Source organism: Coffea arabica, chromosome 6c (genome assembly GCF_036785885.1).
Source record: "Coffea arabica cultivar ET-39 chromosome 6c, Coffea Arabica ET-39 HiFi, whole genome shotgun sequence".
NCBI lineage: Eukaryota > Viridiplantae > Streptophyta > Magnoliopsida > Gentianales > Rubiaceae > Coffea > Coffea arabica.
The window spans coordinates 16586955-16600060 of record NC_092320.1 but is presented as its reverse complement, the minus strand read 5'-3'; the positions used below and the strand labels follow the sequence as shown (position 1 = coordinate 16600060).

General features: G+C 33.7%; 1 protein-coding gene across 1 annotated transcript; it reads left to right on the top strand.

The window, feature by feature from the left end:
- Positions 1-1674: 1674 nt before the first annotated feature.
- Positions 1675-3090, top strand: LOC140008513 (senescence-specific cysteine protease SAG39-like). Its single transcript, XM_072053143.1, has 2 exons — positions 1675-2189; positions 2297-3090. Exons 1-2 carry the CDS (start codon positions 1754-1756, stop codon positions 2872-2874), a joined length of 1014 nt encoding a protein of 337 aa, XP_071909244.1. The 5' UTR covers positions 1675-1753; the 3' UTR covers positions 2875-3090.
- The last annotated feature ends 10016 nt before the right edge of the window (positions 3091-13106 follow it).

Genomic DNA, 13106 nt, shown 5'->3' with positions numbered 1-13106 from the left:
CTAGTCCTTGCAAGTCGGCCTTAGTAACCGCGGTCGCACTTGCATGTTTCAGCGGTGGAGCCACATATAGTTGAGGGAGAACAATTGCACCCCCTCAATTTTGAGAAAATTATGTTTTAAGCTTAGAAAGTTCAGAAATTTCTAATATCGTTACTTATTTGCCCTTCTAAAATTTTAAAAAATCCCTTTCCTATCATACATAGCTCCCAAAAATAATTAAAAAATTATAATCATCACCCTTCACAAGAGTGTTAGACTTACCAAAAATGTTAATTCAAAGGTAATTTTCACTATAAATTTTAAGCGCAATTTAAATTAAAAAAAAGTATATTTACCATAGGAGAGTATGAATTTTTAAGATGGACATATTTATTGGTTTTAAACTCTACTATTATCGTGCTATCGTAAATTGACGCCCTAACTCTAGGGTCCTGACTCCGCCATTGGCATGTTCCGAACGGAACTCTAATGGAGACTTTATCAATTCCACAGAAATTGCTGCATGGGACATGAATTTCGAGGTCTTCGCCGTTACACTGCAGTAAATTACTTGAGGTCCCGGTCTTTACATTTCTTTAACAGCCATCAACTTCTGCTGTCCTAATCCTTACACAAATTGCGGCGGCACTTGAATGTTCCGCGGGGCAGATTGAACTCCGATCGAAACTTCATCAACTTCTTCTGCAAGACTTGCCGCATAGACTTCATTAGCGAATCAGCTTCTTGGTTTACAAATTACTGAGGTCTTGCTCATTACAGGTCTTGAACAGCCATCAATTTTTGTCCTTACCCTTACCAATCGCGGAGCACAAGAGTGTTCGACGGGGAAGAATGAACTCCGGCAGTTTATCAACTTCTCCGACTGGACTTGCTGCATAGACTTCGATGGCATCTTCTTGTTCAACTAAAGTGATTCTGGGATGTGCTGATGCACCACTAGCTATACTGGGATGTAATCTGGATAGATACTTTGTGTTTATTGAATCATGTCCCCGTGAAGTATCCTTTGCTTTTGATGAGGACAATAGACGGGTTTGCCATCCCCATCTGTTGTACTTTTCTTTATTATTTACCTAAAAAAATCAAGTTGAATTATACCCTTAACTCGTGTTTATTTTGAACGTTGCATTCAAAACTCCAATTTTTGGATACATTGCATCACCTGATTTGATATTAGTGTAGTCATATATAGATGTTTCCAAATGTGAAAGATGCAAACATTTTTTATTTTAAGACACCTCACCGCTTTTCAATATATTATATTATTTTTTAGTTTCATATTTCTTCAATTACTTAAATATAAGATAAACTGCAAGAGCATAAGGTACAAATGTCTAAGTAAGAAATAGTGCATAATTTCAGGATAGGTTTCATTAGAAGAAAAGGGGAATAAAGTTGTTTCTAAATAGACCATTCACTAAAGAGTATCACATATAACTAATTCTTAATAGTTTGATAAAGAGTATCACAAATACTTCCTACGTCTGCCCCAAAACCAACGCTCACGCATGCCAACCGAGCTTCTGATTGCCCATCAATCTAGGGCATAATTTTGCCAGAGTTTCTAGGACCAAAACGATGGAAATTTGGTCATAATTAACTCAGCTTTCCGAACTGAAATCTATAAATAGCTAGCTGGTATTCTGAATGGAAGCAGTGTGGCTTCCCATTCAAATCTTTTGCACCATAATTTATTGGCTTTATACTCTCAGATTCTTCCATTCACTTGTTTCTTTGAGCTCTTAATCAAACAATGGCTTGGACATTCAATTCTATGCTGGTTACTGCCGCATTCTTACTGCTGGCGATGTTGGCTTCTCAAGCTACGGCCCGCAGCTTGGATGAAGCCTCATTGACTGAAAAGCACGAGCAGTGGATGGTTGAACACGGACGGGTTTACAAGGATGAGGCAGAGAAGGCAAAGCGATTCAAGATTTTCAAGGAAACTGTGGAGTACATTGAGGCCTTCAACAAGGCTGGGAACAAGTCTTACGTGTTGGGCATTAACCGATTTGCTGACCTGACAAACGAAGAGTTCCTATCAGCCAGCACTGGGTACAACTACAAACCAAGGAAAGACGTATCTCAAGGAACTTCATTCAGGTATGCAGATGTCAGTGACGCTCCGCCTTCCACGGACTGGAGACAGAAAGGTGCTGTCACTGGAGTCAAGGACCAGGCAGCTTGTGGTAAGTCCAATATTTGACCACCATTAGTATATGCTTTCCATGCCAAAATGTCTATATGAAGTTGGGCTAATTAGGATGAAAAACCCCTTTGGATAATGAAAATGCAGGATGTTGTTGGGCATTTTCAGCTGTTGCAGCCGTAGAAGGAATTCATAAACTCAAAGCCGGTCAGCTAACCTCGCTGTCTGAGCAACAGCTTGTTGACTGTGATACCAGTAGTAATCATGGCTGCAGTGGAGGTCGCATGGATGAAGCATTTAATTTCATTGCTAGCAATGGCCTCGCCACTGAATCCGAGTACCCATATCAAGGAGCTGATGGCACTTGCAATAACGACCAAGGAGCTGTCCGGATCACAAGTTATGAAGATGTCCCTCAGAATAACGAGGATGCTCTTCTGCAGGCCGTGTCTAAACAACCCGTATCAGTTGGCATTGAAGGCAGCGGCATGGACTTCAAAAACTATCAAAGCGGCGTTTTCTCCGGCGATTGTGGGAATAACTTGGACCATGCCGTGACACTAGTTGGATACGGTACAAGTGAGGATGGAACCAAGTATTGGTTGGTTAAGAATTCCTGGGGAACTAGCTGGGGTGAGGATGGGTACATGCGCCTTCAGAGAGACACTGGTGCTCCAGAAGGCCTTTGTGGCATCGCCAGCCAGGCTTCTTATCCCACTGCTTAGAATAGTTTAAATGTTGAAATAATTGCTGGTGCTTCATTAATTAGAAAGCAATTCTGCTTTTTCTATATATCACGGTCTGATGTTATAAGCATGAAACTAGCATCTTGTCTTGTGATGCAGTGCCTTTTATTACGTATCTCATATAGCCTTTATCAGCTTAACATGTATTGTTTCTTGTTTTTGCCTGAATAAATGGTGTTTGGTCTCTTTAGTGAAGTATGATCTTCTTCTTTATTTATTATTTTTTTTTTGGAGGAATAGTCTTTTTTTTTTTTTTTGGTGCTGCCCATATATGCTGAGAAAAGAAATATTACCAGTCTAACTGGAAAGGAAGAATTCATAATAACGGGAAAGAATTCTTGAGTAACCAATAATCGCGCAAGTCAGAAGAGTTGGTGCATAAGAACTCGCTAGACTATCCTAACAAAATACCTTGATAAATATCGTGTTGCTCGCGTATATATAAATTTGGACAAGGACTCAATACAATTGTGTTTTTGTACGGTTTGGTCCGTTCAGTGTACATGTTTAAATTTGTAGTGTACACATACATCATAATATTGTACTATGTTGAATATTTTATTCATATATATTAATTTTATCTTGAATACAATAATGTAATGTAATTACGCATCAAATAATATAATAAATACAATAACCGGACTGAACTGTACCTGACTGCACTAGCCCTCTCCATATAATTCACTAGAGTCGGTGCTTAAGAAAACAACCACACAGATAAATTCCTCATAAACTTCTTAAGTGCATCACATGTGTGTAGTGATTTTTTAAACACTAGTAGTTATAAATGCATCACATATGTGAATGATTTGAATCCCAAATTTGAATTTATATTATATGGCATGATCTAAATATGCTAGTGTAAAAAAAATGTTCACTGACAGTATATAAAAAATTTACTCTTTAACTAATATGTTGTTGAAGTTTTCCTTGCCTTGACAAAAAAATTAGGAAGAAAGGTGAATATGCTATTATGAAAAAATTTGTACACTAACAATGTATTAAAAACTTACCCTTTAACTAATATGCTATTGAATTTTTCCTTGCCCTGAGATAAAGTAGCAAGAAGGGTGAATCTTCTAGTGTAAAAAAAAAAAAAATTATATACTGACAATGCATTGCATCAAAAAACTTACTTTGTAACTAATATGTAACTTGAGTTTTTTCCCTACCTTAAAAAAATTAGCAAGAAGGGTGAATCTTCTAGTGTAAAAAGAAAAAAAAATTGTTCACTGATAGTGTATAAAAAACTTACTCTTTAACTAATATTTTCTTGAATTTTTCCTTGCCTTTGAAAAAATTAGCAAGAAGGATGAGGTTTAAGATTCAATGTATAAAAACTTACTCTTTAACTAATATGTTTTTGAATTTTTCCCCTACCTTAAGAAAAAAAATTAGCAAGAAGGGTAAACCTATTAATGTAAAAAAAAATAAAAAATACACACTGATAGCAATGTTTTAAAACCCGGACCGTCAATTGAACCGGCGAAGTGAAAGGGTCGAGGTTCAACCGGTCGGACCGGTTCAACCTCGGTTCAATGAATTTTTTTAAAAATAATTTATATAAATATATATATGCACAAAATAAGACATGCAATAGACTAATTTAAAACTTTATATGATGAAAAGTTTACTATTTTTGAATAACTTGGATTTTCAAAAATAAATTTTTTAAATTATAAGTTAAAACAAATAAATTTCATTTCAATTTCAATTATATCTACCAAAATAATCTTAAATCTATCCAAAAAATATCACAATATTTTGAAATTATACAAAATTCACGTCTATGAGGATTTGACATTGTAAACTTAAATTTTAAATTTATGCCTCTGGGATTTAGAGATTGCAATTTAAAAAAGAAAGTTTGGAGTTCGAAGGAAGTCAAGAGAATCGAAAATAGAAATGCAAACTTGATAAGAAACAAAAAATGAGATAAAAGTGAGTGGTTGTAGCATTAAATAATTTGGGTTAAAAAAATAATTCTTTTTTAACTTTTTTCAAATTTGTGTTTTCAATTCGGCCATTTGACTTTCTCACTCAGTCCATATTCATTGGAAAGAAAAAAAATTCTCCATATTCACATTTTTTGTCCACTAGAAAATTGTTATTAGCGCCCAATTATTTATCAATGTTCCCTTATTTAATATTTATTTACCAGTCAGTTAGGTAACAATATCCTTATTCAATGTTACTACCTACGATATTGTTTTGAGATTGTAATTGAAATTAAAATTTTTAAGTATTTTGTTTATTCACACAAATTAAAAAAAAAAATCAAGGAGTCATGATGTAAAGTACGAATGTGTACAATGTAATTATAAATATTTTTTAAAATAATAATTACTTATCAATTTTTTTCCTAAATACTTGTCTACAATGTCAATTGAGCAAGAATATCCCTACTCAATCTTTCTATCTATTATTGCATTTCAACCATTATTTTATTGTGAGATTGTAACTGAAATTAAAAGTCTAAGTATTTTTATTTATTTTCACAAATTAAAAAATCAAGGGGATTACATTAATAATCAAGGGGAGTACATTAACAAACATAGATATACCAACAATATATTTGTGATGTAAAGCACAAGTGTTTTTGATGTAATTAAAATTTTTGAAAACAATAACTTATCTAAACAATTCAATTTAGTTACCAAATTAGATTGTCATTTTTTTTAATTTTTTATTTTTTCACAAATTTATTTCTTGATTATTTTTATTCTACACATATTAAATCGTTGTCGTACATTTTCTACAAAAATTTAAAAAATAATTTGAAAAAGCTATTTTATTAAAGGATTTTTTTAACGGTTGTCCTAACACATTTAATACACCTAATTTATTATATATATACATATACTAACAATTATTACTATCTTTGCATTTATATATGTTTTATATACAAAGAAATAAGTTTGATGTATCTTAGGTTTAGGGTGTTTTTAGTTTTTCATTTAATAAGTTAAGTAGATATTTGCACAAAATAATCATGTCCGCTGCCTATGGCTCAGTGGTAAGGGCTTCTTATAACAAACACAAGGTTTGGTGTTTGACTCTTGGCAGCTACAATTTGGAATTTCATTTTGAAAAGTTTTAAAAACCGCCGGTTCACGGTCTAAGCGGGTTTTTCCGGTTCGTCCGAGTCATCCGGTTTCCAGCGGTTCTTGACTACTCTCCGGGTTTAGCTCTAGACCGGACCGTTGGCCTGTCCGGTTCGCGGTCCAACCGGTTGAACCGGCCGGTCCGGTCCGGTTCTGAAAACACTGACTGATAGTACATAAAAAAAACTTAGGCCTTTTTTGAAAACCCCAATTTAGCATTTAAAGTTAATGAATTTAGATATTAACATATTCAAATGTATTTGATAACAAGAAAAAAAATTATAGTTTTTAAGCATTTTTAGCAAACTCTCGATTACATCTAGTTGTCTGGGCTTGGAGAGTATGCCCGACAGTCTTGATTTAGTTAGCCAAGTAGTTACAGTTACAATATGTTATGGATCTGCCAACGTAATAATGGAGACTAGTTAAGGGGTTAAGATTTTGAGTCTTTGATTTTCTTCCGTTACCTTACAATTCATTGTGTAAAATTATCTCCATAAGTGTTCCTCAAATCGGTTGTTTTCAGCTAATTGGTACCACAATCATGCAATGTTTTCAGAATTGGACTGCACTGCAAACCGGACATTTCAACGGTCCGGTCTAATGCTAAAACCGGAGATTAATGAAAAATCGTTAGAAACCAAGTGAACTGGACAAACTGTGAAAAATCGTTTAGACAATGAACCGGCGGTTTTGAAAATTTTCAAATGAAAACAATTTCAAGAATGCAACCACTAAGATTTGAACCCTAATCCTCGTTTAGACAGTGAACCGGCAGTTTTAAAAATTTTCAAATGAAAACAATTTCAAGAATGCAACCACTAAGATTTGAACCGTAATCCTTAAGGCAACAAGAAGGATTTCTTACCGTTAGACTACAACCACAGGACAAACGTATTTTGTGTATAAATCTACTTAACTTATTTAGTGAAAAACTAAAAATTAAATTAAAAAAGAGAAACCCCAGCACTAGCGACTAAGACACGTCGGCTCTTATTTCTTTGTTTTGCTTTACTTCCTCATCGGCTCATCCTCCTCTATCTTCTTTTCCCTCTTCTCCTTTTAGCCTTTCGGCCATGAATTGAACTATTTTTGTATGATTTCTTTGGCTCAGTTGCAGAGTTGCAGTTCGTGTAATGCACAGGTAAATTTTGAAGGAAATCTAAAGAAGCACTAATCTAGTAATCTAGTTTCTTTTTTATTTTATTTTATTTTTTTACATGAATTCGTCCTTTTTTGTCTATTTTTGTTTATAGATAAAGATAACTCGAAGCCAGGCAATCATCATTGACTGGGGTTTGTTTTGTTGGCAGTGCCATTGACCAATCCAGTGAAGGTCTTCAAGGTATGAATTTATTCCATTAGTTTTTTTTTTTAATTTTAGTTTCATTTTATAACTATTATTTCTTTCTTCGATTTTTTTTTTTTAAAAATCTCTGGTTTGTACCCTTTTTGCTTTGTTGGGGGAGTACAAGTACAAAATAGGTGGTTTTTTTTTTTAATTGATGCAGACAGTCCAACTTGGTTTAGAAATTTTGGTTATGTTTATCATTCCATTTCATGTATATATTTTAGAAATTTTATTATTATCTCAACTTAAATTTAGTTTTAAATTGTGTTGATGAATGCATTTTAAGGACTTAAGTTATCAATAACTATGTTGGATTGTGCATGAGTCGTCAAGTTCAAGTGTAGAGTGACGACCTGTGACTGTGAGTGCTTAGTACTGAAGTTGCAAGCATAATATATATATATATATATATATATATATCAATGAACCGATAAATCGGTCGGTCGGACCGTGAACTGCTCCCTTCTCCGATTCACTGGCCAGTCCGAGTTTAGAAACATTGCAATTATGCAAGAGAGTATGAATTAAAATAAAATTTTCGGCTGTGACTTCCACAGTTAGACTAACCTAGTCTACACAATACACAAAGGAGGAGTCCACTATGTGGTGCCAGTACATATTTGCCATTTTTTAAACTTCTTGTAATATCTTCACTAGTAAGAGTATTTACCTTTTCTACACATACAGAAATAATAATTTCAAGGGTAATTTAGTGAATTGATTGCTTCCCCAGCCTCCTATTTTTAAGAGCTTAATGTAGAGATTTTAATTACGTTAGCAACTACCAAATAAATAAGTGAACACAATACAAGAAACCCTCACCATAAATATTTTCCAAGTGAAAAACATTTTTTGTGACAAATATTTACAAGTGATCATAATTTTAATCACCGGCACGCATATATTATGTACCTTAAACACTAATTAATTTAAATAAAACCATAAGAGGCAGCAAAAATGTTTGCCTACTTTCTAAATTGACATCAAGTCAAACCCAAGGAAGGCAATTAAAATGGAAAAAAAAACTTGAATTTGGCTTGAAAATTGAAAAGATTAGAGCCAGGATGACACATTCAAAAGTTGAGGATTTAACTAAGAGCACGAGGAACTTAATTTCAAGGATTACTAATGGCATCATTTATACAAGTGTAAATGAGTCTACTCAACCCAAACACTTCAGTGTTTAATTTTGTTTATTTATTTTAATGTGTTCAGCAATACGTTCAAATTTGGCATATTTGCTTATCAAAAAATTGAACTAAAATAACCTTTAATCAAGTCAAGCTTGAATCAATTTATAGTAACTTGAGTTTTTTTACACATAAATTTCAAGTTTTATGCTGATTGAATCAAGTTCAAGTTAAATTTAAAATTTTACTGAGCACAAAATACTATTTATAATTAACTTGATTAGTTAGCAAACCAAACTCTTTTCTCATGGAGATGATTTTGAGAATCAAGTAATTTCATTTCTCTTTCAACCCTAGGAATTTACTCAAATAGACTAAAACTAAAATAAAGTTCGGTACTTAATTCACTCTCTGCGTGACATTTTGCTGCTCTAGTCCTTGCAAGTCGGCCTTAGTAACCGCGGTCGCACTTGCATGTTTCAGCGGTGGAGCCACATATAGTTGAGGGAGAACAATTGCACCCCCTCAATTTTGAGAAAATTATGTTTTAAGCTTAGAAAGTTCAGAAATTTCTAATATCGTTACTTATTTGCCCTTCTAAAATTTTAAAAAATCCCTTTCCTATCATACATAGCTCCCAAAAATAATTAAAAAATTATAATCATCACCCTTCACAAGAGTGTTAGACTTACCAAAAATGTTAATTCAAAGGTAATTTTCACTATAAATTTTAAGCGCAATTTAAATTAAAAAAAAGTATATTTACCATAGGAGAGTATGAATTTTTAAGATGGACATATTTATTGGTTTTAAACTCTACTATTATCGTGCTATCGTAAATTGACGCCCTAACTCTAGGGTCCTGACTCCGCCATTGGCATGTTCCGAACGGAACTCTAATGGAGACTTTATCAATTCCACAGAAATTGCTGCATGGGACATGAATTTCGAGGTCTTCGCCGTTACACTGCAGTAAATTACTTGAGGTCCCGGTCTTTACATTTCTTTAACAGCCATCAACTTCTGCTGTCCTAATCCTTACACAAATTGCGGCGGCACTTGAATGTTCCGCGGGGCAGATTGAACTCCGATCGAAACTTCATCAACTTCTTCTGCAAGACTTGCCGCATAGACTTCATTAGCGAATCAGCTTCTTGGTTTACAAATTACTGAGGTCTTGCTCATTACAGGTCTTGAACAGCCATCAATTTTTGTCCTTACCCTTACCAATCGCGGAGCACAAGAGTGTTCGACGGGGAAGAATGAACTCCGGCAGTTTATCAACTTCTCCGACTGGACTTGCTGCATAGACTTCGATGGCATCTTCTTGTTCAACTAAAGTGATTCTGGGATGTGCTGATGCACCACTAGCTATACTGGGATGTAATCTGGATAGATACTTTGTGTTTATTGAATCATGTCCCCGTGAAGTATCCTTTGCTTTTGATGAGGACAATAGACGGGTTTGCCATCCCCATCTGTTGTACTTTTCTTTATTATTTACCTAAAAAAATCAAGTTGAATTATACCCTTAACTCGTGTTTATTTTGAACGTTGCATTCAAAACTCCAATTTTTGGATACATTGCATCACCTGATTTGATATTAGTGTAGTCATATATAGATGTTTCCAAATGTGAAAGATGCAAACATTTTTTATTTTAAGACACCTCACCGCTTTTCAATATATTATATTATTTTTTAGTTTCATATTTCTTCAATTACTTAAATATAAGATAAACTGCAAGAGCATAAGGTACAAATGTCTAAGTAAGAAATAGTGCATAATTTCAGGATAGGTTTCATTAGAAGAAAAGGGGAATAAAGTTGTTTCTAAATAGACCATTCACTAAAGAGTATCACATATAACTAATTCTTAATAGTTTGATAAAGAGTATCACAAATACTTCCTACGTCTGCCCCAAAACCAACGCTCACGCATGCCAACCGAGCTTCTGATTGCCCATCAATCTAGGGCATAATTTTGCCAGAGTTTCTAGGACCAAAACGATGGAAATTTGGTCATAATTAACTCAGCTTTCCGAACTGAAATCTATAAATAGCTAGCTGGTATTCTGAATGGAAGCAGTGTGGCTTCCCATTCAAATCTTTTGCACCATAATTTATTGGCTTTATACTCTCAGATTCTTCCATTCACTTGTTTCTTTGAGCTCTTAATCAAACAATGGCTTGGACATTACATAGTGGACTCCTCCTTTGTGTATTGTGTAGACTAGGTTAGTCTAACTGTGGAAGTCACAGCCGAAAATTTTATTTTAATTCATACTCTCTTGCATAATTGCAATGTTTCTAAACTCGGACTGGCCAGTGAATCGGAGAAGGGAGCAGTTCACGGTCCGACCGACCGATTTATCGGTTCATTGATATATATATATATATATATATATATATATATATATATGCTTGCAACTTCAGTACTAAGCACTCACAGTCACAGGTCGTCACTCTACACTTGAACTTGACGACTCATGCACAATCCAACATAGTTATTGATAACTTAAGTCCTTAAAATGCATTCATCAACACAATTTAAAACTAAATTTAAGTTGAGATAATAATAAAATTTCTAAAATATATACATGAAATGGAATGATAAACATAACCAAAATTTCTAAACCAAGTTGGACTGTCTGCATCAATTAAAAAAAAAAACCACCTATTTTGTACTTGTACTCCCCCAACAAAGCAAAAAGGGTACAAACCAGAGATTTTTAAAAAAAAAAAATCGAAGAAAGAAATAATAGTTATAAAATGAAACTAAAATTAAAAAAAAAAACTAATGGAATAAATTCATACCTTGAAGACCTTCACTGGATTGGTCAATGGCACTGCCAACAAAACAAACCCCAGTCAATGATGATTGCCTGGCTTCGAGTTATCTTTATCTATAAACAAAAATAGACAAAAAAGGACGAATTCATGTAAAAAAATAAAATAAAATAAAAAAGAAACTAGATTACTAGATTAGTGCTTCTTTAGATTTCCTTCAAAATTTACCTGTGCATTACACGAACTGCAACTCTGCAACTGAGCCAAAGAAATCATACAAAAATAGTTCAATTCATGGCCGAAAGGCTAAAAGGAGAAGAGGGAAAAGAAGATAGAGGAGGATGAGCCGATGAGGAAGTAAAGCAAAACAAAGAAATAAGAGCCGACGTGTCTTAGTCGCTAGTGCTGGGGTTTCTCTTTTTTAATTTAATTTTTAGTTTCACAGTTTGTCCAGTTCACTTGGTTTCTAACGATTTTTCATTAATCTCCGGTTTTAGCATTAGACCGGACCGTTGAAATGTCCGGTTTGCAGTGCAGTCCAATTCTGAAAACATTGCATGATTGTGGTACCAATTAGCTGAAAACAACCGATTTGAGGAACACTTATGGAGATAATTTTACACAATGAATTGTAAGGTAACGGAAGAAAATCAAAGACTCAAAATCTTAACCCCTTAACTAGTCTCCATTATTACGTTGGCAGATCCATAACATATTGTAACTGTAACTACTTGGCTAACTAAATCAAGACTGTCGGGCATACTCTCCAAGCCCAGACAACTAGATGTAATCGAGAGTTTGCTAAAAATGCTTAAAAACTATAATTTTTTTTCTTGTTATCAAATACATTTGAATATGTTAATATCTAAATTCATTAACTTTAAATGCTAAATTGGGGTTTTCAAAAAAGGCCTAAGTTTTTTTTATGTACTATCAGTCAGTGTTTTCAGAACCGGACCGGACCGGCCGGTTCAACCGGTTGGACCGCGAACCGGACAGGCCAACGGTCCGGTCTAGAGCTAAACCCGGAGAGTAGTCAAGAACCGCTGGAAACCGGATGACTCGGACGAACCGGAAAAACCCGCTTAGACCGTGAACCGGCGGTTTTTGAAACTTTTCAAAATGAAATTCCAAATTGTAGCTGCCAAGAGTCAAACACCAAACCTTGTGTTTGTTATAAGAAGCCCTTACCACTGAGCCATAGGCAGCGGACATGATTATTTTGTGCAAATATCTACTTAACTTATTAAATGAAAAACTAAAAACACCCTAAACCTAAGATACATCAAACTTATTTCTTTGTATATAAAACATATATAAATGCAAAGATAGTAATAATTGTTAGTATATGTATATATATAATAAATTAGGTGTATTAAATGTGTTAGGACAACCGTTAAAAAAATCCTTTAATAAAATAGCTTTTTCAAATTATTTTTTAAATTTTTGTAGAAAATGTACGACAACGATTTAATATGTGTAGAATAAAAATAATCAAGAAATAAATTTGTGAAAAAATAAAAAATTAAAAAAAATGACAATCTAATTTGGTAACTAAATTGAATTGTTTAGATAAGTTATTGTTTTCAAAAATTTTAATTACATCAAAAACACTTGTGCTTTACATCACAAATATATTGTTGGTATATCTATGTTTGTTAATGTACTCCCCTTGATTATTAATGTAATCCCCTTGATTTTTTAATTTGTGAAAATAAATAAAAATACTTAGACTTTTAATTTCAGTTACAATCTCACAATAAAATAATGGTTGAAATGCAATAATAGATAGAAAGATTGAGTAGGGATATTCTTGCTCAATTGACATTGTAGACAA